Below are 27,940 nucleotides of genomic sequence, written 5' to 3' on the forward strand. Positions count from 1 at the left end.
ATTCTTGGATGATTTGATAAGCAAGTTTTAATGGTACTTTAACTTCATCCATTAATTTTAGACCAAGTTCCAGAAGCCTATACAAATTGTTCAAGTGCATTTATTCAGTGAAGAATAACATATTGTATACTTTACATTTGTGTGTGTTTCCTTCATGGTAGTGTATTTGTTGTGTTTCTTGCTCACTAGTTTAGTCCTTTCTGTTTTCATGTCTCAAACTGGGAAAGTAAATAACTACTGCTGTGACAAAGAAAATTCAGTTGGATTTTCCTCTCATTTTACATCTTTTTATAATTCTATTTTGATTGATTTTCATCAAAATAGATGGACATCGAGGAATGAACTTTTTCTTGATGTCTGTTCACATGCCTTTGGCCTGACCAAAGGTGAGAATCAAAGGAAAAAGGTCATGTTTTCAAATTCTCAATTACAAGAAAAAAATATTTGGAATAAATTTGCAGTGCTAATTTTGCAGAAAGCCAAAATGGCTGTAACATACCATCAGTGCATAAAATTGTGAGAGGGAAGTTGTAATTGTTTAAAATTCGGGCTGCAGTAATTGAGACTGCTCTTTAGAGTGTTTCGGACTATAAAGCCCCTTTTAAACTAGATGCCTTCCGTGTATAACATAGTCCACAATTTTGCTGATGAAAAACTTTATTGTCTGAAACATGCAAAGTGTAATCTAAATTACCCTTTACACATTAAACAATTGTTGCAGCCGTCTTAGTGTGTAAAATCCTCATTTTATGTTATCCTTTTATCTCCCAGCCTGACAATTATTTCAATGCAAATTGTTCCTTCTGGAACTACTCAGAGAGGACTATGATGGGATACTGGTCAACTCAAGGCTGCAAACTGGTTGACACAAATAAAACTCATACAACATGTGCTTGCAGTCACCTAACCAACTTTGCAATTCTTATGGCTCATCGGGAAATTGTGGTAGGTAATGATGTTTCTAGCCATTGGCAGGGAACAAATTGAAAGATTTAGCTTCAAATTTTTAGCAAGATCCAAAGTTGCTGAAGTTTCATAAGTATTTATAGCTTCTACTGACTCTTTCCAAAGCAATTTGCTTTCTGTAGCACTTCCTCACCCATAAAGTTGCAAGCAAAATAACAGGAAAGAAAAAAAAAGAAAGGACAAGAATTTGTCTTGGAGTCGTGTTTTAAAGTTAGTGACTAGCCTTACAACCATTTTATAGACTTCCCCTCAGTACAGTTGGACACTATCTGTAGGTGCTGTGCAGCTGTTCCCTGGAAGCACAAGTGCCAGCTCTCCTTAGAGCAGGAAGGTCGAGGAGCTTCCATACCGATTGTTTAAATGCCTCTTCATACTCTGAAATTTTGTCATCTGGCTAAAGCACTTAGTGGATGTCAGGGGGCTCAGAGCATGCAATATTTGCAAGGATATGAGATTTCTCATAAAGCCATTGTATTCAGAAAGGTTGCTCAAGAGATAACTGAGATAACAAAAGTGTCACAAGTGAAGTGAGCAACTTTCTTTAGCTAAATGTGAGATGAGAGATGGAATTACACACATAAGATATTTTGCTTTGGCCTAAATGTTGCTTGCTTCTCCACTGTGGAGTTGCAGGTCCATAGGAAAGAACACGTACTCTTATAGGAGGTTTTGGGGAAAACACTTCTATTTCTTTCTGTCAGAGCCTAGTGGCATTTTCAAAAGGTTACTTTTTTCTGCTTTTTCTTGTCTGACAAGTTTACAGCAAACCACAGAAAAAGATCTGACCTGGCTAAAACATTCATATTTTTCTGAAAGACCTGCTCCTTTTTTACTTAATCTAATCTTGCTCTTCTGGGAAGCTGACCTGAGACTGGGAAATTACTGAGTACATTTGCCCTTGTCATGTCTGGACGCTACCTGTGAAAATATAGGGGTTTTGGTTTTAGTCATAAAGAGTCACATTAATTTTCTCCATTCTTGGTTATTTCTAGTACAAAGATGGAGTGCACGAATTGCTCCTCACTGTCATCACCTGGGTGGGAATTGTCATCTCTCTTGTTTGCCTGGCCATATGCATCTTCACATTCTGTTTTTTCCGTGGCCTGCAAAGTGATCGTAACACTATTCACAAGAACCTTTGTATCAACCTGTTCATTGCTGAGTTCATTTTCCTAATAGGCATCGATAAGACAGAGTACAAGGTAAGTTTTCTCTGTTATGTGCTGATTTTGTTCTTTGAAATGGCTGTTTGAAATGGATTTGAATTAAAACATGACAACACTGCCAAGCTTTCAGCATTCTGACACAGCAATGCTGAAGTAAAAAGCTCAGTGTGAAAATGAGATAGACATGTTCATAAATAGTATTTACATCCATTAAAAATACCACTGTGGCCTTAATTTCCCACTTACTGCAATGTTTCTCATTTTCAGTTAAGAAACATCAGCTATTAATGAAGCAGGTGGTTAAACTTTTGAAAGAGGAGATGAAATTAAGTGTGGATGTACTAGTAACATATAGATGTTTTCTATATGTATTCATGTCTCAACAGCTATTGACTACTTTTATATATATATATCTTAGTACAAAGCCTTATCTGTATATTTACACATTCTTTACACTGCACATTCATGGAAGTTTTTTGGCAGCATTGGTAACATCAATTCTGAATCAGTTCATTCAGTTGAAATCTAATAATTTGGTATAGTTTCATCCCGAAATCAGCCAAATGGGAGAAAATTCAGACTGATTTCTCATACAACAGCGGAATCTTCCAAATTATAGCAGACAAAAATGGCTTGATGTCTGCTTCATAATTTTAAATTAGCAGTATTACATTATGCATCTAGAACCAACTGTTCGTGTCTCAGATTATCTAAACTGTAAGTGCTAAAACCATATCAGTTTCAAAATTAAAGAGTCGCTTATAAAATTAAAACATCCACTCTGCAATTGAAGACTGGGAGGTGAGGTCATGATTTCCTTATCTTCATTCACACTGTTTAAATAATTTACTTTCTGTAGCTACTGAGCCTACATTAATATTTTCAAATATTCATTCCATGTTTTCATGTAGGGAAGATACTCCCGAATTGGTGAAAGATGTCTGTATATGCTGTTTTATTGCACACTGTTCAGCTGGAGGTGTAATAATGTGAAGATTTGGTGGTTTATATTTCCATCTTTTTTTTTTCTTCACAGATTGCATGTCCAATATTCGCAGGTCTCTTACACTTTTTCTTCCTGGCAGCCTTTGCCTGGATGTGTCTAGAAGGAGTGCAGCTTTATCTAATGTTAGTAGAAGTATTTGAAAGTGAATATTCTAGGAAGAAGTACTATTATGTTGCTGGCTACCTCTTCCCTGCTACAGTAGTTGGTGTCTCAGCAGCTATTGACTATAAGAGCTATGGAACAGAGAAAGCGTAAGTAATTGCAAGTGACCTGAGTGTTTTTCAAGTGAATAATTTTTTAAAGCCTATTAGTTGTCACAGGGTCCCTGACAGACTAAAATGCCATCTGAAAGCTTTATTTGTAAGAGAATGGCAACGCTGTGCACAAATTACAATCAAGTCTTTTGTAATTCTCTAGGTTCAGAGGATTTGTGCTCTAGAGAGACTGATTCTAAATTATGGTCTTTCTTTGAACATGAAAGATTGACCTGAAACAAATTGAAAAAGTAAATAACTTTTTGGCCTCAAATGTATATTAAGTAAAAAATCTCAACTTAAAGTATCTGACAGGACTAACCACCTAGTTTTAAGCTAATGCCTCATTAGATCTCTTTGTTTAACTGCCCCTCTAGCTAGCTCTTGTCCTGGATTATGACAGTACAGTATTTCAACCCATGTATTTAACTTTGATAATCAGGCAAGTACAGCAGAATTAAAATTAGCTACTGCCTTTTCTTTACAAAAATACAGACATATATACATGTAAAGTGACAGAAAGTAGACAGAAAACATTTCAGAGGATTTGAGTTGCTGGAGGCATAGATTTTACCTTCCAATAGTGTTTACTTTGTCCTTTGATTAAATTAGTTCTAGAATGGAAAGATACTGTTGACTACAAGAGAGCTGCTTACTTTTACTACTGATGAAAGACAAATAAGAGCAACTCAGCAGGGAACTGGGCAGTATGAAAAATGAATCACTAAGCGACGTCGACCCTAATACGTTTATGTGTTCCTTAGTCTGGTATCATATGTATTGTTTCTCTGCTGTTCAGCTCCCAGTTGGGACATCTAATTTATACTATGCTCTTTTTCAGTAAAACATGGCATCTGAACATTTTCTGTCTTGTATTCCTCAGGAGAAATCACTTTGCATATGATACAAAGTTAAAAGCTGATTTTGAAGATTGCATGGAAAAACGTGAAAAATATTTGCTGATGTTAGATGCATTAGCCTGATGATAGCACTTGTGACCAAGTGTTTTGACTGAGAGAGCTCATTTTGCTTTTATTTCCTCTTAGATGTTAGCCGTTCTTGATAACGTGTTTTCAAGTTCAATAGTGTTACTGAACAGGACTCATTAAAAGAGTTTCGGGTTAGGAAGAATTGTCCATGGACTAAGTTGTATTATGCAATATTTACTGTTTTTTACTGGCAAAATTTTAGCTTAAGAAGTATTTCTGCACTTTCCATTTATTGGGGTGAGGTGGTAATGCAACTGTTCACTTTTCATCCTCTGTTTTTTCCATGATAGTTGCTGGCTCCATGTAGATAACTATTTTATCTGGAGTTTCATTGGACCTGTTACCTTTATTATTCTGGTAAGAACTTCTTTTTTTTTTCATTTCCTTTCCTGTTGCCTCACAGCAGAGTTGAAAAGATTGAATAACGTCAGTCAATACCATCCTTATTTGCAAGACGTTTCATGAAAATGCTTATAAACAATTTGTAATGTGACCAGTAGTTGTATAAATGTTTAAAAATCTTTAAAAAGTGCTGACCAAATGATTAATTGTCAAAGCTGTGGTGACACTTCAACATAGCCATCTTTTCCTACTGACTTGAATTCTGGATACATGTGTAGTCATATGAAAAGTCAATGAAGTACTAAACACAGGTTTTGGGTTTTTATGAAAGGAATCATTATTATTGTTTTCAATTGAATCACTACTGTACACATTCCAGAATTTAACTGCTAATTATCCAACATCATTATCTCAAAAGGGTGTTCCAACACATTGGGTAATTAAATAAATACTATATTTCATTACACTTACACAGTATTTGTACTTGTATTTGCATATGCAGATTTTTCTATGACTACTACTGCATGTATTTATGCTACATTCAATGTATGTCAGACATAAAGTTCACCTGCTTTACTATAAAATAATAGAATATTATGTAACCAGTAAAAAAAGCATATACATATTCTTGCAGTCAGTTGAGTAAAGTCATTGTCTGTGTGCACACCCATCTCTGCCCCCACAGTAATGTGCTCCATTGTCCATTTAAGATTGAACATTGTGTTCATAAATCACTTGCCCATTCTTTGAGCGCTCTCAGGTAAAAAGCACACAGTCATCTGTCAACCCAGGGAAATAAACCATCTCCCTGTTATTTCAGACTAATAATACCAACACTCCACCACATAGGAATTTGGAAGGAAAACAAATGTGCATTTTGGCTCACTTCAGTTTTCTCTGCTAGCTCAGAAATACTCTAGAAGGCTGGTGTGGGGGACGTAGCTTGTGTATGTAGTGAGCTTTTCTCATAACTATTGATAGTTTGGAAAGCTTAATAAATTTGTTTTCATGCTTTCAAAAGTCTAAATAGTTACATGTTCTCCTGCCTTCATGCAGTAGTAGAGCTGTGAAATGGTAAAAGATCAGTTCCCTTGAATTTCCAAATGTAGATATTGTATTTAGTTACTGTTTTTCACGCTGAAGCACATGCATCAGGCATTATTTTGGAATTTCTGACTTTTGTATTTATGTATGACAGATGTGCTATTTCAACACTTTTTGTAGCTTATAGTTTACATTACCCCTCCATGTGAAAATAAACTGGTACTTCAGTTATGGAACTTTCTATTAAAAATGTACTTTTCCAGTCTTCGGTAGGTACTTTCTTCCTAGTATCTTCAATATTGAAGTAAGCCTTATGTATATTTAGATTGGATTTACTCTCTGATTATATCAAAAACTATTTCAATCCTTGAAAAGTTAATTGTGCAGTGTAGAAGTTGTTGGGAGTTCATGGGGATATTTTCAAAGAAATAATCATATATGCCAACACTCAATGTATATGAGTTGAATTAAAAAAATTACACCATTTTAAGGATTTAAGTATAGAACATAATAATTGTTCACAATTAATTCTAAATACATTTAAATTAAGTCTCAAGATTATACTCTCTTTCTTAATTAATCCTGCAATTGCAATTTAAATATATATGTAGTATTCTCAATATGTTAGAGAATATTTCTCCACACAGAGGTGTTTTTTGCAGTTGTTGTAATCCTTACTAGGAAATAGTTCTAAGTTTCGTGCCACAATAGTTCAGTTGCCACAAGCCTGATTGTGTGGTGGTAATTCTTTTTGTGTCTAGCTTTTTATTTTATTGTTACTGGAAGTATTTTGCTAAGTCACCTCTATTTCTCTCCCATGCTTTAAAATAACATTTCACGTGGGAAGCTTTGGGCATTGCCGATGGCTTTTTCACTTCTCATAACCAGGTCACAGTGAGAATAGAGGTGAAGGACATTTAATCATATTGACCATGTACAGACATAGTTCACTATTATTTACTGGCCATGACATTATTATCCTCCAGCAAATCATTTAGGCTGAGACGCAAAAGGCCTTTGGGAGCAGTATTCCCAACTTCAAAAAATACGAAACAGCAGGTAGCAATCACAGCACAGTTCCTGGGAGTAATTCTTCTCTAGCAATTTCTTTGCCCTCTAATCGTGCCAACTGAGAAAGCGAGAGAGACTAGAGGAAGAAGTGTGAAAAGTGTAAGGACTGAAAAATAATGTTGTGTGCAGTGTAACTGAAGAGCTGTATTTGTACTGTGGCTTACTTAGTGTCAGTAGCGTGCAAGAAGTTCACCTTGGTAAGCTTTTTAACGTGTTGATCAAATCACTTTTATGATTATCTGTTTAATAGTACTGTCAATGCATATAAACTCGTTTGGGGAAATAATTCCTTACTACTTTACAAATTTTTCTCCTGAGTTTATAAGCATTTACACTTATATCTGTGTACAGATTTGCACAAAATGAGGATGGGAAGCACAAAGTTCCTCAGTACATCTTCTGAGGAACTTTCAACTTCAGTATTTCCATAGCCTGTCATGCCTTTGGGCACCAGGGTTATTATATCTATGAGAAAAGAGCATGTAAGTAATGAGCAGTGGGAAACCATTAGTATGCCTGAAATGATTTAATGAAAGCTTGGATCATGATACGTCAGGAGCTGTTCTTATCATTTGGACAGCTCCATCTGCATCTTTAATAATTAATTCAGTTCAGTAAGAGTTCAATGTGCACACTCATTTAGAAGCCTTCTTTAGAGAGCACCTCTCTCACTGCCAGTCCCAGAGAGAAACAGGCTTCTGCATGGCTAAGAGCAAAGATCTGGAGATACAAGAGCAGTTTTAGAACTGCATTTGCCAGGTAACAAAAGCTCCGGGGAGTTCAAAAAGGGTCAGAACATGTGCAGTTCAGCTAGGTTACTTCAGAGTGGTGTTTCTGTTCTTCTGTCTTATCATATCCATGTCAGCACTGCAGGCTGTGTGGAATGAATTTTGAGCTACTAAGCTCAGGTGGACGTGATTCAATTGAGAAGGTTCATGGCTATAAAACAAACAGTGCACTCCTGTAATTTGTGGTCAGAAAAGCCTGAGTATTTTGACTTCTGTGTAAATCCATGTTCATTCATATCCAAGGAATGGGTGATGCTGGTTTGACTTTGATTCAGCCAAACCTACTGAAATTTGATTCTTGCAGATGGAGCCAATATATTAGGCTATCTTTTAGCGCTAGTTCCTAGGATGTCCTGTGTTATTAACACAGGAAAGATAGTTTCTCTTGCCACTCAGGTAGAGGTGTTATTTTACCACAGTCAGTGGATATATAAAAGCAGATGCATACATAATCGAGCTCTGTGTATGGAAATGGACTTTATTTGTAAGCTTATGTATATTAATCATATACATATATCTTTCTATAGTAGAACTTGATAAATGGTATTTATCTATTGCTTGGGGGAAAATCTATTGTAATTTTTGCAAAATCTAGCCAAATCTACTAGTCCATTGTACCTTCAACTAATTCAAATCCCTTTGTCTTCTGTCCATCCACTTCTAAAAAAAAGTTAATTTTACTTGAAGACACTCCCTCTCTCAAAATCATACGGGTTTCAGGTGCCAGAAAGACAAAATTCCTGCTTACAACATTTTTCATGTCCAGTGCCTTCTGATTTCCAAACCAGAAATCACAGAATCACAGAATGTTAGTGGCTGGAAGGGACCTTGAAAGATCATCTAGTCCAAACCCCCTGCCACACCAGGATCACCTAGAGTGGGTCACCCAGGAACACATTCAGGTGGATTTTGAATGTCACTAAGGAAGGAGACCCTACAACCTCTCTGGACAGCCTGTTCCAATGTTCATGGGAAACCTCCTGTGCTCCAGCTTGCACTCATTGCCCCTTGTCCTATCATTGGACATCACTGAGCCTGGCTCTGTTCTCCTGACGTTTACCCTTCATGTGTTTATAAACATGAAAGAGGTCACCCCTCAGTCTCCTTTTCTTCAAGCTAAAGAGACCCAGCTCCCTCAGCCTTTCCTTATAAGAGGGATGATAAATATGTTGAATATATTGAACAGTACTGGTCCCAGTACTGACCCCTGAGGACTCCACTAGATACAGGCCTCCAACTAGACTCTGTCCTATTGACCACAATTCTCTGACTTCTTTCCTTCAACCAGTTTTCAATCACCTCACTACCCCATCATCCAGACTACAATGGCCCTCTGTGTGTTGGCTCTGAAAGAAACATGGTCTTCCAGGGTGTTGTATTTGATTATTAACATAAAAAGGTTTAAAATTTTCTATTTTAAAGTAGTTACTTTTTAATGAATGTATCTAATTGTCTTTCTTTCCTATGGAATCCTGTGAATTATTATTATGGTGAACAATATACTTTAGAAATTGCAGCAAAAGCCTACTATAAACATTAATGAAATACCATCTGTCCACGTTTTCACTTACTGTAAACAGCTAATGTTTTAAGAGATCTCATATTATATCTCCATCTACCATGTGTTTTGTCACTTGGTATCACAGCAGAATCTTCAAATCCAAACCTGATGCCTGATCAGACTTTCAAATTCTTACTTTTAGCCTTTGAAAGAGCTATGGTCTGATTTTCTGAAGTGCAGCATGGAAAATATTTTACTGACTTTATCAGGGGTGTAATTTCTCAACTGGTTAATACGTATACACTGTGTGTTCCGTGTGTGTCTACACAACATATTTTTATTTTTGGTTATCATTGAAGGAGAGAGGTACTTTTCTGGTGCAGATTTTGGATGGACGTGGCCCACGTGTCGAGATAAGGACCAGCCTGTCACTAGCTCTTCATGTGACATGAACTGATGAGAAAGTCGTTGTGAGAGGCCCGTTTTTCCTTTTACTAAGTTTGTTTTGGAAAGCCAATCTTGCCATTCATGTAGGTCTTTATGTGATCACAGAGTACTGTGTGATTGTGGAGAACATTCTTAAACAAAGATGTCCTGCTGAGACCGTCTGTCAAATTTGGAAAACCTCTACAGATTGATTTACTTAGATGAGTAGCACTGCAGCTCTCAAACAGTTGTGAAACCTTCAGGTTTGGAAGGGAAGTCAGGAGATCTGTGGTCCAACCTCTTGCTGAAAACAGGCTCAGCTGAGCTCAGACCAGGTTGCTTAGGGCTGAAAAGGCTTTCCTTGTACAAAGTTGGTACAAATAAATGCAAAAGTACTAAATATGTTTCCTCCTCCCTCTGCGCCAAATTTCTCACCAAGTAATTCAACCATTCCTTCTAAACATAACAAGTTCCCTTCCCTGGCTGTTTAGTGTCTTGTGTAATAAAAAGGGAGGATGCCTAAAACTATTTAACTCATGATGCCTCCAAAACAAATCAATTTCTACCATGAATAGCATAAGGGATCCAAAAGGGGATGTAAGAAAGGTTCAGTTACTTTACTTTTAAGTGGGCAAAATGGGCTTTTGACCAAGATACAGTATGTAACAGAGATGCCAGCATGTTTGAACAAGTAGCAAATTGTGGTCTTACGATTGCTTTTGACTGCTGAAACTAAGAAGTATGCAAGATGTCACAGTGATAGAGAAACTGATACCATATGCTCTGTTGTCATAGTTACTTAGGAGTAGAATATTTTGCACTTTTTTTTCTTCTTGGAAGAACTTTTTCAGTTACTGCAATACTACAGCATTATTATTTCTGTGGCTGCTTTTGGGTTTCTGTACCTAAATTAGAATTAAAGTGTCTTAAGAAATGCTATGTACAGTTATTCCTTAGTCCAGCAAGGACATACATACAGACGGAGCTGAATCTCTAAATAAAACCTGCTTCATATCATGGAGCTTGGTCAGGCTCTAGGGTAGGGCCATGTCTGCCTGTGTGTCACCAAAAGAACTTTACTATGTAAATACAAGCTTTTGCTTTTCATATGTCAAACCAGCACTTCAGTTGTACAAAGAATCAGTGGTTAAAAATCTCATTTTATAAAGCAGTCATTTATGGGCTAAGCCATATCTATGAGTTTTTGATCCAAGAATGACGTTGCTAGTACAATACAGGATACTCCAGGGTAGCTACTTAGCCAAGGATTAGCTTCCAGCTGTGCTGCAAATACTATTCTGAACTGGATTGTGCTCTCCTGGTTGTATAGCTTGCAGCTGAAGTTGCTTTACATTAGGATTGGCACAAGGCATGTCTTCTAGCTCTTAATCTGTTTGTTTTCACGAAAAGTAAATTGAAGTTATTTTTTTCATAAGCAAGCTGGAGAAGTTCATGTTATGTCAGCTACCAAAATGTGCAAGAAACTTTCAAATACAGAGGAAGAAAATCTGCTTGCAAAGTTTTGGAAGCAAGGGTCAGATCCCTTGTATTTGGCTTACCTATGCTTTGAAATCCTTGCCTTTGCAGACAGCACCTACAGGGAGGCTGGAGAAAGACTGTTTAGAAAGTCTTGTAGTGATGGAACAAGGGGCAATGGTTTTAAACTGGAGCAGGGTAGATTTAAGTTACACATAAGGAATTTGAGGGTCCCTTCCAACCCAATACAATCTGTGAATCTGTGAGAAAGGCCTCTAGTACCCTTCATATCTGTGATTCCATTTCATAATAGGAAAACTTTACCTCCAGTATCTTCCCCAGTGTTATCCACGTGAATGACAACAATAAGCATATTTCTTTCCTTCAAGTGGCATGCAGTCTCACTTTGACAAAATCCAAAATACAAAGGGAAGGAGAGCACCACCTGTGTCTGCGATCCTGTTAAGTTTGATGCATTTGCTACATCTTTGTTTTTCTTTTTTCTCTTTTTAAATTTCACCTTCAGTGAAATTTAAGCTGTTTTTAAGACTCTAGTGGGATTTATGAGAACAAAATGAAATAAAGGGAGAAACCAGCAAAGGCAAAAAATATTCCAGAGGCAGGAAAGGGCGATAAAAAGACAACTAATATAGTACAGTAACAGGATCACCATAATATTGGAGGAAATCAATATTGGTGAAATGGGTGACAAGGGCAGAAGTGACAGGCAAAGTTGAGCAAGGGCTGGCCATGACATGCTGGAAGACAGAGCAAGACTCACAATGGCAAGTGTTAGACATGAGCTAAATCTGGTGATTTATGATGATGTGGTTAATTTCAAAAAAGTAAGTGAAACAAGGACTTCTAAGATTTTTTTTTTCCTCTCATCTGTATTTGCAGACCTTTTATGGACTGTCAGATATAGTTTCACTACATACTTGAAAATAAACTACAGGTTTTTTTGTTTAGTCTGTAACATCATCGTTACTCAGCCTATTACTTGAAGTAGTTTAATTTAATTCTTACCTGTTTTGACAGCTGAATCTTATCTTCCTGGTGATCACATTGTGCAAAATGGTGAAGCACTCAAACACTTTGAAACCAGACTCTAGCAGGTTGGAAAACATTAAGTAAGTGCTTTGTGTTCAAGTATGAGAACTATGATTATTTTCTGATTGCTGAACTGATTGAAAGCTACTCTCCATTAGGAGCACATGCCATTGTCTCCCAGCAACTGCAGATGTCAATTAGAAGCAAACAGAGCCAATCCTGCTTTTGTTCCATGCTGCTGTAATGCCACAAACACTGGTCAAAATTAGATAATTTCAGCCTGAAACTAGTGCCAAGAAACTGTTTCACGGAAATGCCACAGCACTGTAGTAATTCCATTTGCATTTAAAATGCAGTTCAAAAGTGGTGTTCCTGTTTGCATGTCTGATATGATTATATTAAGTTTGTTTTGTTAAATGACTTTTTGATTCTGAGCAGTTTCTACTGGTAATCCTGGTCTCCCAAGAGAATTGACTCTTATTATTATTGTTAACTTGAAGATTATCTGCTGTTTTCATGCTAATTTAACAAATGTTTACTTTATCATGGTGATGTTCTGCAGTATCCCTTTTGCAGAGTAATATAAGTGTTACATAAAAAGGCTTTGGCAGCTCTTGCTTCTTTAGATAGTCTTTTACTGTTTCCTGTATAGCTTTTTGTTGTACTAAAGGTTTTTGTTACCAACACTGAAGGGATGGTGCAACTTTCTAAAACTGAGGGTTGGATGTGAAAGGGTCTTGCAAATTTGCTTGGAATGTTGAAAATGGTGAAGGAAGATTTTCAATAAGGCTAGAATTGTGAACTAGATGTTCTAGATAGGTCAGTATCAGCTTCATTGCATGTTGCATGATGAGAGAGAGAGAGCTAATCTTTAGCATCTCTCTCTTTTCTTCCTTTTCCTTTTTCTGTCTTCTCATCTACACCAGTAATTACCGTGTTTGTGATGGCTACTATAATACGGACTTACCTGGGTAAGATAGAACCCTACATTAACAAATTTCTGGCATGATTTTTAACTTTACAAACTCAGTCAATATTGTGAGTTTCCCTTAATTTTAATTAACTAGTTTTGAGATACCTGATTTGCTAAAGAATTTTTAACTATTATATGCCTTTATAATTTTAAATTGCTTGCCTCTGCATTTTGAATTTCCTAATTTTGACTAATTTTTATAGACAATTAAAATGCTCTTATTTATTTCTGTTTCAATTCTGTCTAATAATTTTGTTTCTCTTTTCTGCTTATAATGCTTTCTAGCTATGAAGATAATAAGCCATTTATCAAGTAAGATCATTAGTTAGATGTGGAATTCACTGACTAAATTCCCTTTCCCTTTCATTCTGTGCCGTTCTCTACAATTCCTTTTCCTTAACCTATTCATAATGGAATCTTTTTTAGACAATTCTGTAGAGCAATATCCATATTTTTGTCACATTTCAGCAGGGTTTCTTCATGTGGAAGTTAGATCATCTAGCTTCAGTTTAGCTGAGTTTATCGGAGCATTAAAGATTTGGGCTCTAGGCTTTTAATCTGCTGTTTAACCTTTGTGCATTTGTGTTGCATTATTTGATGTTACATGGCAGCACCACTGTTTAAAATCTATCGTGTGATTAGTGGCTAAGCCAGATTTATCAATCTCTTTTCTAAAACCAGATAAAACAATGGAGTAGCTGGGGCTTGCGCTATACTTCTGCATTTCAAAATAGTTTTGACGTCCTGTGCAGTGCTTGAGAAAGAAAAAGGTCATACCTACTCTTGCTGTTTTCACTGGAGACTATAAGATGGAATTGTTCTTTCTTTAATAGATAAAAGGTTAAACCCAAGGAATTTTTACATTTGAATATGAACCTAGTAAAAGTCAACTGCAGAAACTGAAATGTTAATATTGGATGTGGCAACAAGTATTCTCATAAGTAACGTTACTAAAATTTTCTTTTACAGATCCTGGGTCCTGGGTGCATTTGCTCTCCTGTGTCTCCTTGGCCTAACATGGTCATTTGGCCTGCTGTTCATCAACGAGGGGACTGTTGTGATGACGTATCTCTTCACAGTGTTTAATGCTTTCCAAGGAATGTTTATTTTCATCTTTCATTGTGCCCTTCAAAAGAAAGTAAGTTACTGTAAATACAGATGCACAGTATACCTTAGCTCTTTCAAAATGCCACGTATTATTTCTTTAAAAATAGAGGAAAAAAATAGCAATGACAGGCACTGGAGTGTGCTGAAGTAGTCTGAGGAAGGGACTAGGATTCTAAAGAAGTTCTTGCAGTGTGTGCTTACGGGAGTCATACAACTGCTCTGTGAGCTAGGTAGCTTTAAAATGGATGCAGCATTTCCAACCTGAAGTTGGAAAGCTTTAAGTCTTTGGGAAGAAGATTGCTGTAGAAAATGTTTTGTTCTACATGTGGTGTGTATTAGTCTGGACTTAACAGCCAAAAGTCAGATGAAGCAAATCTGACTCCACTTAAGCACACCAAACAAAGAATCATTTATAGTATCAGCCCATCTTAGCCTGGAAACTCTTTCCAGATTAAGGCAGAGGACCTCTCCTGAGATCCCATTAAGCTGCCACATAAAGCTACAGGTGATAGGCAAGGATTCTACTATCTGTTGTTCATGAAAAAAATGGAGATGTAGAAATTAATTTTATTATCAATTTCAACACACTGTATAAAAAAGTGGTCGTTAACACTAGACAACTACTAATGAGGAGCGCTTTCCAAAGATACCAGCATGTATATGCAAGTGTTTGCTTCCCCTAGCAATCCAACACCTTTGTGCTCTTAACTGGAAAAACTGGAATCCCCTGGCAAGAGCCTTCCCTCATGGGTGGGATGTGCTAAATGAGTTCTGCTCCCTTTAACCCAGTGGGAGCTAATAGATCTGTAAGAAGCAGATCTGCTGGGGAAAGAAAAGGCTTGCAGGGTAGAGAGAAGCAAATAATAGACAAGGAAATGAAGGGTGCAGCTGGATGGGTTTCTCTTTGGGTTCCCAGCATCTCTTCTCTTCCCCAGACTGAGGATGGAGACTGCTTCCAAGGATGACTTGGTTCTTTAGCAGAGGACAACAGAAACAGTTCATAGCCTGTGTTAGAAAACATGGCAAATGAAAGTAACAAGAGTTTAGAGGAAGGGTAAACATCAAAAAATCCCACCCCAAAAGAATTAAAATGCAATACATCTCACATTTGGAAACACCCAATTTGCAATATTTAGATTCTAAATATTTTTACCAGTTTTAGACTGGAGACATAGCAATTATTAACTCCCATTATAATTAGCTCACCAGAGACATAATTAACTGATATTTATAAAATGTTTTGAGACCATTGGATAAAGCATTGCTGTGTAAGCACAAAAATCACACTTCTGTGTGTACTCAACTGTAACAGCTCTAACAGTGGCATTTTAACACTGTGGTCTAGATGGTGGCATTCAGCCATAACTAGGAAAAAGTCTGGTAGAGAGAAATTATTTTATCTGATGAACACAGCACTTCTCTTATTTTGAGAGAACAAAAGCACACATAGGAGATTGAGCCTAGGAAGAGAATACAAACATTCTCAAAATGTAAATAATTTCTAGATTAGCATTTCATATAATGTTGCCCTTTCTACTACTTTTATTGGACTTGAAAATAAAAAACCTATTCCTTTTTTATTTCTTTTTACAGCTGTGCATTGTTTTTATATTAAGTGTAGTCAGCAAAAAGCAATATTAAAACACCAGTCAAGTGTGAAAAAGCATAACCTAGAGCAATAAAATTTATACCTGAAAGAATATTAAAGCTGCCATTTAAGATTTTTAAGTTTCAGTGCCTTTGACTGGATATCATCCTACCTTCTGTCTGCATAGCTAATGTAGTCTTTTTATTCTGTTATTACTAGTTGGTCACTAAATTGAACAGAGAAATAGAATTGTGAAAGTGAAAACTATTATGTTACCAGTTCTGACAAGATGATAGTGCTGTTGCTTCCATCAGTTTCCAACAAGCTATAATTTAGAAATAATGACAGTGGAATGCACAGTACTGACAGATAATGTACATTCACTGCAATATAGGCATTAGGCAAAAACAACCCTGGAGGGTGGTATTTGGGTAAAAATACAGTTTTGATTGCTATTGTCTCTACTATGTAGTGGTTTGGATCATTTAATATCCATTAGTGTTCAGGAATGCATTTTCTTAGATGTTATACCATATAGACTTACATTTTTCAAACTGTAGAGTTAAAGATTGTAATTCTATGTTCATGTAGTTCTGGTTTTCCTTTTTATATTGCTTTTGTGCTGATACAGATAGGTGTTCACTTAAAATACGTACTTTCATAAAAAGATGAGTTACTGTCCCTAGCTTGAAGTTAAAGCAGTAACTGTTCAAATTTTCTTCAGTCTTGTGGTTTGCATAAACATCACAGTATGTATTCCTTGTAATATTGAAAACAGCACATGGCATATGTAAATCCACACTAGGAACTTTTTTCATTTTCCCCTTCTCTTTTTACACACACATAACTTTCTTTTTGTCCTGTATATTCATAGGACAAGCATCAGCTCAAAGACAAGATTAGCTGAAATCCCACTTCTCCCAGAACTTAGAGGTCTCATCAACATAGAAGAGGCACTTAGTATCCAATGGAAGATTTATGAATTTAGTTTTGCACGTCTTTACAAATACTACCCACTGTGTTCCTTCACTGATGCTGTCATGCTGCCAAGATGTGTGTGCAGTCTTCGGTCTACCTGAAAATAGTAGTCAGTGTAGCACCCACCAAATATGAGAGAATTAACTGCTCTGCAAATAAATCCTCATTATTTTTGCTACAAATGTTAACATAAATTACAAAACTAACATTTTCAGTAGGTCAGTGGAAACAGAAGGAGAATAAATGCAGGCCAAATACTGGAATCATTAATAAGTTTTGTGGCTCTGACAGGCAGAAATATCATGTGCAGAGGTGTATTCAAATTTCTCAGTTCATCAAAGGCAGTTACAGAGGATTTTATCTTCTGATCCTGAAAGTGAAAGACGCTTCATTTCCCAGCCTTCGTGGTTCAAAATGTGACTCTTGAACACAGATGATGCCTCCACCAGCATAGCTGGAGGTGGGCCTAGAGTAGAGCAGTGGTGTTTGTGAGTCTAATCTCAAAGCAGGTGTGAGCATATGAACTAGTATCTGTTTCAGTTACACAGAGTAACTTTACATGAAAATGCCTTTATAGTTATTGCAGGTGTGGCACATGTTCTTGGAAGGAATAATATTATGGACAATACCATGCTGTGCAAAGGCTAGTTAGCTCAGCCCTTTTGCATGCTAGGTTGGGAAGATAGGATTTCTTTGGTTTCTGCTTCAAAAGCTCACATAAAAAAAGACTATTTTCAGCCAGCATTCAGTTCAGGTAAACTTAATCATATTAATCTGCAATTTGAAAATAAAATCAAAATAATCCCATAAATAACTCAGTAATGATTATTAATTCAGATCTAAATACACACAGACCTTGAAAATAATTCAGTCAGAAATCCTAGATAGTTGAAAATGCATCTGTTAAATAGGAAAAAATATTTAATTTTGCTAATGGCGAACAATTCAACAGACAGGAATTATGGATTTGTTTGAAAAGTATATGTGTGTAGTTTCAAGGCAAGGCTTATGTGTTTTTGCCAATGGAGATATTTCATGCAATTGTTTTGTGCTAAGCAAATTTTTTTTTCCCCCTGTAGGTACGTAAAGAATATGGCAAATGCTTCCGACATTCCTACTGCTGTGGTGGACTACCCACTGAGAGTCCCCACAGTTCAGTGAAGGCATCAACAACAAGAACTAGTGCTCGCTATTCCTCTGGCACTCAGGTGACAAAGATTTTGACAGCATCTTTTAATTAACCTTATTTATAAAAAAAGCCTACTGAGATGTGTTACAATCAGAAGGACTAATTGTCTTCTCATTTCTATAATTTAGTTGGAAAAATACATGCTTCTGCATAATAGAATTAATTTCTTTTTAAACATTTCCTTTGATTTAATGCAAACACCTTTTTCTTGTAATTAGGGACTGACTTATGTTTCATAGAAATGGAATTTAGTAAATTAGACTTTTAATTTCAAAAGAAGGAATTTCACTATGTGCTGGAAGAAGGCTTACTTTAGGGCAAAATAAACACAAATATCCTAGATAATAGCACATAAGTGGGAAAATTTAGGAAGACAAACTTCTGAACAACTTTTGAGAAGGCTGTGTTTTGTCTTTGAGTTGGAAAGAGTGTAAACACCTTGTAACTGAAGAAAAAGACTAGGCAGAAGTTGACTGGATATGTTGAGAAGCTTGTTTGTCAGTATTAACCTATTGTATGCTTTGCTGGGACCCATGTCAGTGAAAGGATAGCCAGTTGGGATGTGGCAGCTCTGTACTAGAAAAGTATATAAGTTGACTATGTAATGGAGTAGTAGGCTTTGGCTTTGGCTTATGCTTAAGCTCTTGCTTTGCTTTTGCTTGTGCTTAATGCTTTGCTTAGTTACATAGGCAATAAATGCTTTTGCCTTTCACAATAAGAGTCTTCTCATCTTGGCATCACCTGGAAACACCATAACACACAGCCTATGAGAAGAACACGACTGCTACAATTATAGGAAAAAGTCCTTTAGCAATTTCCTAAGCTTCTGTCTCACTGCTTTACGTTAACAGAGTCGTATAAGAAGGATGTGGAATGATACTGTGAGAAAACAATCTGAATCGTCTTTTATCTCAGGTGACATCAACAGCACTTCAACACTTAATCAAGGTCAGTCACTGGGAACATTTCGGTTTTAGAAGCCTTAAATTTTATACAGATCTTATATCATTTAACACAGAAGAATTGAAAAGAATGTTTGGAAAAAAAAAAAAATCTGGAACAAACGTTCTCTAAAAGGAGAGTTTTAAAGTCATCCACCAGCACATTTTAAAACCGTGTTCCCTCAACTGGCCCCCTGCTGTAGAAGTCGAATTCCTCCATTCGTGGGAATGTATTTAAATAAGTTCCATTAATAATTTAACTTAAAAGCAAGACCATAATTTTAAATCTTTACTAACCTTTATAGGTTAAATCCGAAACAGAAATATGAGTGCAGTAACATTTGAATGCATATTTGACTATGATATTTAGGTGCAGAAATTTTCCCAGTGAAATCTAATTGATATCATTTCTATGCAAAAGATGTCTGTAAAGCATTTATCTTTTCTATTTCAAAGAGCATCATATCTGTCACAAGGGATAGAATCCAGATTTTCAGGCACAGAAGAAGCCAAAACTCCAAAGTTTTCAGTTCAAATAGACTTCAAATCTGTAACTTCATTCTCATGTCCGGTTTAGGAGGCAAAGGTATTAATTGAGACAGAATATCCCTTCCTTTATTTATTTTCCCCTGTGTTTTTTAGAGCAGTTTGAGCTAACAGTAGAGGGAAGACTGCTATGCAAGGCAAGTTCAAAGCCTGTTCTTTCACCCACATCTGTAGAAGAACAGGTAGCCCAGATCTCATTGAGACCAATTCCTGCTCAATTCAGAAAGTTTCAAACACAAAATTCACCTCTGTCAGAGTCGCTATAAAGCCTTCTTCAACCATAACTAGCAAATTCTCCTCTTTTGTGTTTTCTTTTTTTTTCAAGATTTGGTAGAAGGGACATGTAGTTAACTTCCATTCATTTTGGAAGTAAAAACTGTGATATTTTTCAAAAGAAAAGAAAGCACGATTCTGGTTTTGCTATTTGGCATATAGACCTGTGTTTTACTGCTCTCCCCCTCTGAATCTTGTATATTCCTCTGGAAAAAAATCAAAATAAAGTATCTTCTAAGCAGAAATGTGTATTTTGTATGCCCAAGAAAAAAGTACATTCATTCTCTCCCAGTGTTTCATTAAAATCCCGTAAATATCCTATATATAAAAGTCTGAGTTTTCACCCTAATTTGTTGTCTCTGACTCCTGAGGTTTGTCCTAAATGTGCTGTACCCTCAGATAAATTAGCATTGAAGAGCCTTGGAAACTTCTCCCTGTTTTGGAGCTCCATTCTCAAGTCAGTGGAGATGCTCTGCCAGGATTAGAAAAATGTGTATCATCTTTATTAAATTATAATATTGTCACCATCTCAGTGATGCATTAAAGTAAGAGTAGTTTAGCAATCAAGGGCAAATGTCATTTATACTTGAGAATAAAAATGAAGCTTGTAAAGGCAAACAATTTTCAGTTGAAAAAAAACCCAAACACTCCTCTTAATTATAAATTACAGATAATAGTTCTAACCAAGAGTAAATATGGTACAGAAAAATTATAGAATTATAGAATTATTTGGTTTGGAAGGGACCTCCAGAGGTCATCTTGTCCAAACCCCCTGCAGTGAGCAGGGACATACTTCACTAGATCAGGTTGCTCAGAACCTTGTCATGAAACAGCTCCAGGGGTGGTGGCTCAACTACCTCCCTGGGCAACCTCTTCCAGTGTTCCACCACCCTCACGGTAAAGAACCTGTCCCTAGCATCCAATCTAAATTTGCTCTTCTCATCTTATCACTACAGGCCTTTGTAAACAGTCATTCTCCAACCTTCTTGTAGGCTGTATTTCTAGTAGTAAGTACATTACAACTGAAAAAGCTACAATAAAACCTTTTTAGTTATCCACCGATGCAAACTTTAGAATACCATAATCAGGCAAATTCTCTGTATCTTGCCATTTTCTGCTCACTTCTGCTACCAAGTATTTGTGGTAATAAAAAGGCATTAATATGTGGAATATATACTATCTTTTCCTTGCCAAATTTGAAATATCCATTCCATTAAAATGGAGCTGGCTCTTAGTTGTCCTTGGGTCTGTAATACACCGATCCTGATATACTGCTGTGCAATGCAATAGAAAAGAAAGCAGAATTTTACCTTAATGAAATGTTTAAAGTAAGTTTTAAATCACAGCATTTTGTGTCTTTAGTTTTTGGTTTCTGTTGGCTTTTTTTGTGTGTCATTATTCTAACCCATTTTTCTTCTAGTAGTTAGAAATCAGAGATTAATTGACTTTTTAATAATTTCTAAAAATACTCTGATTCTTTTCTCATTATTCTGAGTTTAAATGGTGTTGCATTGACGTGTAAAATGGGTTTTAAAAAGATATCTGTTCCTGTAGTATTTTGCTTCACCTTACATTGTTTATAAACTGATTGTTTAAAGAAACTTTGTCATTCAAAGAATTACTTTTAAAAACCTGGCAGATAAATTTGCAGCATGAATGTCCCAGGAGAAAATATGAATGCTCTGATTTCTTAGAGCAAATATTTTGCTTTCCCCTCAGCATGCATTCTTTTGCATATACTAAGATATGCTTCTTGCAGTTTCTCATCCACTATCTGTTTGAAAACAGCAATTCCCTTCCACTATCCGTGTGTTTTTAATAAAGTGAATAACAGCTCTGATCCTGTCATAAATTATTTTTCAATACCTTTTCATTCAAGAAACTCATTTCTCTCAGTTCTGAGTGGAAGTGTTCTGTATGATCATTTTTAAAGTCATAATAGCTTTATGTAGTACCTTGATCTCTACACATTTAATTGCTATTCTTGTGTAACAGTGATTTTGTATACATTAGTAAATGTCACTCTTACCAGATGTTTACTTTGGGGATTTGGACAGCACCTGTGAATTACTGGAATCTAACTGTATTTTCCTACTCCCATTCCAAATACATAGCTCAAATACATTTGGAAATTTTCAGCTGAATTGAATTTGACAAGTCCTACATGATTCATGATGAATAAAAAATATTCTTTATTGAAACTGTCAGCCTAAAATTAAAGAACTGACATTTTTTTCTGTTTCTTTTGCTTTAGGAATGACTGGCAATTACCTACTAACAAACCCTCTTCTTCGACCACACGGCACTAACAACCCCTATAACACATTGCTCGCTGAAACAGTTGTATGTAATGCCCCTTCAGCTCCTGTGTTTAACTCACCAGGTGTGCTTATACTTCCTGAATGAAACTGCTTTTCTTGGCTTGCTCCAAATCCCTTCTTTTCCCTAGATAGAAACTCAAGTTGCAATACTCTAGCCATCCATCCTGAATTTCTGTCAGTTCAAGAAATACAGTATTGCCAATGTCAGCTTGTAAAACTGCACTATATTATAGTAATGCCTTTGCCATAACAGTATTTACCAATAATTATCCATGTTTTTAACACAGGTGGCATAAATCTTAATATACTATTACAGGACTGACACCACATGGTCCGAGAGCCCATCTTCAAGATATATATCACTTAGAGGTATCATGTCTATGCAATGTAAGGTTGACTCTAAAGCGTGCTGAGAGAAACCCGCTTATGGAACGGATTAGATACGAAAGCAGTGCAAGGCATCTTGACACCTTTGGATACCCCAGTGTAGAAAACTGTATCCAGCGTCAAACAGATCTAAACTATAGTATAGTGCAGCTTTATGGTAGATCATTTTCCTGTAGGAAGATCTCGAGATTAACAGTTAGAACAGTTTAGTTCTGTAGGAATAAACCGTGTCATCATTTACCTAACATTTTGTTGTTACATTGTCTAGTTGCTGTTTTAAACTCTGGTGCAATTCATCAGTGAATACCTAGCAGTTACTGTTTGATGAGTCATAAGATCACTTTAGCATAACTAGAATGCTAAATCTTTGATAAAGAGCTCATAAAACCTTGTTTCCAGTTTTTATTTCAAATTTCCTTTATACCTGAACTGTAGTTTCTATTTTCATTCTCTTGTTTTCTTACTTTCCTTATGCTTTCCTCTAGCAACCTACAGAGAGACAAGTATGGGAGTAAAATTTAACTTTGCCTATCAAATGTAAATTTTTTCAGCATGATTTTTAATGGGCACAATTAAAACATAACTAGCGGTCATGAAGTAGACTCAGCGGGCAAGTGGTTCACAATTTGCAAATGAAATGTTTCCACATTCAAAAAGTACTTGCATACTGCTTTTTGGAAAACAACGTGAGGTCTGTAGCAAACCCTATTGGTAACAGAACTTATGCAATGCTGAAATAATTTGCTGTTTAAAACCAAAGCAGTGTCAAGCAGAAATGCTTAACAATTTACTTGTATTTTTACATTCCCACAGTAATCTTGCTACAGGCTATGGAAAGATTTCAACTGAATTACCTGATCATGGGTGACAAAATTTGCTTCCTCATACCAATTTGAATATATTCTAGCATCCTTAACTCTGCAGTATATCATAGAAAACTCATTTTGGATTATCAGATATATTTTCCTATCTGTTTAGCAGAAGAAAAGGGAATTAAAATTATAGAATTAAATCACTTTCATGAGGGAAATGAATGCCAGCATGTGGTCCATGTGTTGTCTCCTTTTATAAATGCCATATGTTCTGTGCAGCTAAATCCATTCCAAGAAAAATCTTGGAACATATATGAAATTGCAAAACTACAAAGTTGTTTAATCAAGGCTTAAAGAGACCTTTCAAACAATCCTCATCACTGTTAAATCAGTACAAATGGAGAGGAGTTAACAAAAGCACAAATACAAAATTATCAGCAAATTACTCAGAATTTATTTGGAAATAATTACCCTATTTTTTCTAAAGTTGAAGACAAAAATCTTTTCATGAGAAAATGCAATTACTTTTTAATTGAAAACATTATTTCCAGAGAAGATTGAATTTTCTAGGATAAGCTGCAGCTTTAATTGCAAGAAAAAAAAAACAACACAAAACAAAAAAAAAAAAAAAAAGGCCAAAAGAAGAAAATGTATAATCATTTCCAAAACAACTTTTTTATTATACTCCTCCAAGCCTTGCATATAATGCAGCAGCCTCACAGTGGTCAGTCTCATCTCAGTAAAGTCACTTCATTCTTTCTTTACTTTCAGACAATTCTATAGATAAAGTGATTTTCTAGGAATGCTCTAACCATCAGCCTTTCCATGGTTCAGACTGTTTCATTTCTTTCAAAGTCTTTTTTTTAGTTTTTCTTTTGCTTGGGAAGCACTGTTGTGTCGTAGTTTACATGTCTTTGTGTCTATAGGAAAACCTTTTTTTTATTGTGTTACCAAAATTAAAGAAAATAAAATTAAAAAAAAAAATCCAAAAGGAAAAGCATAAAGACCTTAATCATCATAAGACTTCATTTTTTTTCCCCGTTAAACTTCTTTCATGTTTCCAGCAGGCTTACCCAATCTGTCATTCCTCCAGCAGCTATGAGATATCAGCTATGGCTGATTTCCTTTTCCCATTCCACAACTAATATTTATTCTTTGGTTTAATTTCTGTGACCCATACTTACAGAAATTCCTAACATTTCTGCATTTGACTTCCATGCCCATGGTAACTGTGGGCCTAACTCTTAATTAACTATTCTGGTTCATTCAGTGCTGTCACTGTGACTGATGCAGACTGCAGGCAAACCTTGACCTTTAGAAGCCTGGGGCCATTGTTGGCAGACAGAATATTAGTGAAAAAAAATATTACATTAAGTGGGAAAATAAAAGCTGTTATTGCTTAGTAATCTAATTTGCTGAACCCTTGCTCTGACTAAGTTGCTGAGAAGCTCAGTAATTCTTCATCATGTTACAATAAATCATTTTACTTTCTTTTATATATCAGCTACTCTTAGGCCAGATAGCCTGAGCAGACAGACATGATGTGAGTTGTCCAAAGTGAGTCATTCCACCTGCTGTCTATCGTGTTGTTGGATGGTGCTTGTGAGCCCTGGTCCCTGTAGTGTGAAAGATGGCTGTCCTTGTTTAACATAAATTCTTTGTATTTATCCATTTTTTTTCATTCTTTTCTTTACTTCATCTCAAAAAAAAAAAAAAAAAAAGGAAAAATGTTAGAAGTGTTGTTAAAGTAGTTGCTTGCCAGTTATGTGGGTTTATGTTGTACATTTACCTTCAGTTATGTCTGTGATCTAACTCCTTTTTAATTTAGTGTTGTTTAGGACAAATTCTGTTAATTTTCTTTTTCTAAATCATGGTGGTGTACTTCAAAACATAGATGTTTCCAAATGAATTGCTTTGCATTACATATGCAAGGGCATGGAGTGAACAGTTCCTTGTGGAAGACTCACAGAATTGACACTAAATTACGCAATTTAAATGCCACTATCCCTACAGGAGATACACATTACTATTCTCGAAATGCATCTTTCCTATAAGGTGTGCAACTGTTTACATTTGGGAATGTTCAGTAACCTAACTTTGCTCAAGCCTTACTTTCAAGTACAACTTTGTCCTGAACTACATTAAAGAATTCCGTTTAAAAAAAAAGATGATTAAGTAATAAAAGGCACATCAGGCAATAACCAGAGCTGTCCTCTTCCATTTCAGGACATTCACTGAACAATGCCAGGGATACAAGTGCCATGGATACTCTACCGCTAAATGGTAATTTCAACAACAGCTACTCATTGCGCAATGGAGACTATAATGACAGTGTGCAAGTTGTAGACTGTGGACTAAGCCTGAATGATACTGCTTTTGAGAAAATGATCATTTCAGAATTAGTGCACAACAACCTGCGGGGCAGCAGCAAGAACCACAACCTGGAGCGCACGCTACCAGCCAAAGCTGTGATAGGCGGGAGCAGTAGCGAAGATGACGCCATCGTGGCAGATGCCTCATCTTTGATGCACAGTGACACCCCAGGGCTAGAGCTCCACCACAAAGAGCTTGAGGCCCCACTCATTCCTCAGCGGACTCACTCCCTTCTGTACCAGCCCCAGAAGAAAGTGAAGACCGAGGGAACCGACAGCTATGTCTCACAGCTGACAGCCGAGGCTGACGACCATCTCCAGTCCCCGAACAGAGACTCTCTTTACACGAGCATGCCCAATCTCAGAGACTCTCCGTACCCAGAGAGCAGCCCCGATGTTGAAGAAGATCTCTCCCCCTCCAGGAGGAGTGAAAATGAGGACATTTACTACAAGAGCATGCCAAACCTAGGAGCTGGCCATCAGCTTCAGATGTACTATCAAATCAGCAGGGGTAATAGCGATGGCTATATAATTCCCATTAACAAGGAAGGATGTATTCCAGAAGGAGATGTTAGAGAAGGACAAATGCAACTAGTGACAAGCCTTTAATAACGTAGCAAAGAAATATTAAAGGCCACGTACAAGTATTAAAAAGACTTAATTAGCCCCATGCAGGCTCCCTCATAACTGCTTGAAGAGACAATTCTGTTGACCCTGTGGTTCTCCGGTAACGGGGATGACTGGACCTCGCAGTTCTGTGAATTTTTATAAAACAAAAACTTTGTATATACACAGAGTATACTAAAATGAATTATTTGTTACAAAGAAAAGAAATACCAACATGGTATTTTAAGATATCTTCTGCTGCTGAATTTAACAAAATTGTGAAAAGAAAAAAAAAAAAAAAAGATAAATAAACACTTTCCAACCATTTTATTGCAGCAGTTTGTGAACTAAATTTGTAAATATGGCTGCACCATTTTTTTTTTCCTAGGCCTACATTGTATTATATACAAGGCGTAGGCTCTAAAATCCTGTGGGACAAATTTACTGTACCTTACTATTCCTGACAAGACTTGCAAAAGCAGGAGAGATATTCTGCATCAGTTTGCAGTTCACTGCAAATCTTTTCCATTAGGGCAAAGATTGAACACGTCTAACCACTAGCAATCAAGCCACAGGCCTTATTTCATATATTTCCTCAACTGTACAATGAACCGTTCTCATGAAAAAAGAAAAAAAGGCTAAAGAAATTATATTTTGTTCTATTGCTAGGGTAAAATAAATACATTTGTGTCCAACTGAAATACAATTGTCATTAAAAAAAATAATTTTAAAGAGTTTGAAGAAAATATTGTGAGAAGCTCTTGGTTGCACATATGTTACAAGCTGTTTTTTTCTTACCCTCTGTTCATAGTACGGTAGTATGTTTAAAATGCAGTTCTACCTGTTTTCACTTATTTTCCCACTGTAAACAGTGTTCTGCTTTGACAAGTTAGTTTTTATTCTTACATTTTGGATTTTTATTGCCAAAAAACATAATTTGGGGGGGAAATTGTTTTAGAAGCCAATTATGCCAAGCCTTGCACAAATTTGGTATAGCTAACAAAGATTGTAACTCAATTCCCTGTTCATTCTTCAATCAGGGTTGGGTGGTGAAAGGGTTAAAGGGGACACTGGACACTTCTCACAAACTTTCTCATAAATAAAAGGTGCCTGTCCTTTAAAAAAAATAAATAAAACATAACTATTACTCTTCCATATTCCTTCTGCCTATATTTAGTAATTAATTTATTTTATGATTAAAAAAACCTAAAGAAATGTAAATTGTTTCAAGAAAATTCTGCTTTTTTCATCCCTTTGTGTAAACCTGTTAATAATGAGCCCATCACTAATATCCAGTGTAAAGTTTAACACCTGTTTGACAGTAAATAAATGTGAATTTTTCCAAATAGGTAAAATGTGCATTATTATGTACGAAGCATAATTGGCATCAGCACTCCTTCAACCCAGCTCAATCATCCTTAGAATGGTTTCTTTGCATTTCATGATTTAAGTGTCAGGAATACAACAGAAACTGTATAGCTCTGCAGAAGAGAGGTCATCTTTACTGTTCATTAGTCACAATTGAATAGGATCAAACTCAGACATGGCAGGGTCATTAGGAAAATGTACTGTAATTTCATATATTTACATAACTTTTAAGTAGGCATCTGTACTGAAATTTAAAATAAGGTGTTAAACACCACCATCATATTCTTGGCAACAGTAATTAGCAGTTAATTATTAGTGATGAAGATACATTGTTGCAGTGGGGAAAACATGAATAAGCGGCATTTGGATTGCACCCCAAGTGCTATCTAAATAATTAATC

The 27,940-nt window shown here is 36.1% G+C and overlaps 1 protein-coding gene across 8 annotated transcripts in view; it reads left to right on the top strand.

Moving 5' to 3' along the window:
* Positions 1 to 26,175, top strand: part of ADGRL2 (adhesion G protein-coupled receptor L2) — a 124,776-nt gene extending 98,601 nt beyond the window's left edge. For 2 of the 8 annotated variants that reach the window (XM_054384120.1, XM_054384121.1), the window contains 9 exons: positions 772 to 945; positions 1,959 to 2,168; positions 3,169 to 3,389; positions 4,672 to 4,738; positions 12,068 to 12,159; positions 14,022 to 14,190; positions 17,805 to 17,933; positions 18,766 to 18,862; positions 25,421 to 26,175. In XM_054384120.1, coding sequence (XP_054240095.1) covers positions 772 to 945; positions 1,959 to 2,168; positions 3,169 to 3,389; positions 4,672 to 4,738; positions 12,068 to 12,159; positions 14,022 to 14,190; positions 17,805 to 17,933; positions 18,766 to 18,862; positions 25,421 to 26,175 — 1,914 coding nt within the window. Of the gene's footprint in view, positions 1 to 771; positions 946 to 1,958; positions 2,169 to 3,168; positions 3,390 to 4,671; positions 4,739 to 12,067; positions 12,160 to 13,005; positions 13,051 to 14,021; positions 14,191 to 17,804; positions 17,934 to 18,765; positions 18,863 to 21,928; positions 22,058 to 22,282; positions 22,365 to 22,867; positions 22,886 to 24,698; positions 24,737 to 25,420 lie in introns of those variants that run through there. The other 6 variants (XM_054384119.1, XM_054384122.1, XM_054384118.1 and 3 more) reach the window with 6 other exon arrangements.
* Positions 26,176 to 27,940: the final 1,765 nt, after the last annotated feature.

The sequence above is a fragment of the Indicator indicator genome, chromosome 10 (genome assembly GCF_027791375.1).
Source record: "Indicator indicator isolate 239-I01 chromosome 10, UM_Iind_1.1, whole genome shotgun sequence".
NCBI classification, from domain to species: domain Eukaryota; kingdom Metazoa; phylum Chordata; class Aves; order Piciformes; family Indicatoridae; genus Indicator; species Indicator indicator.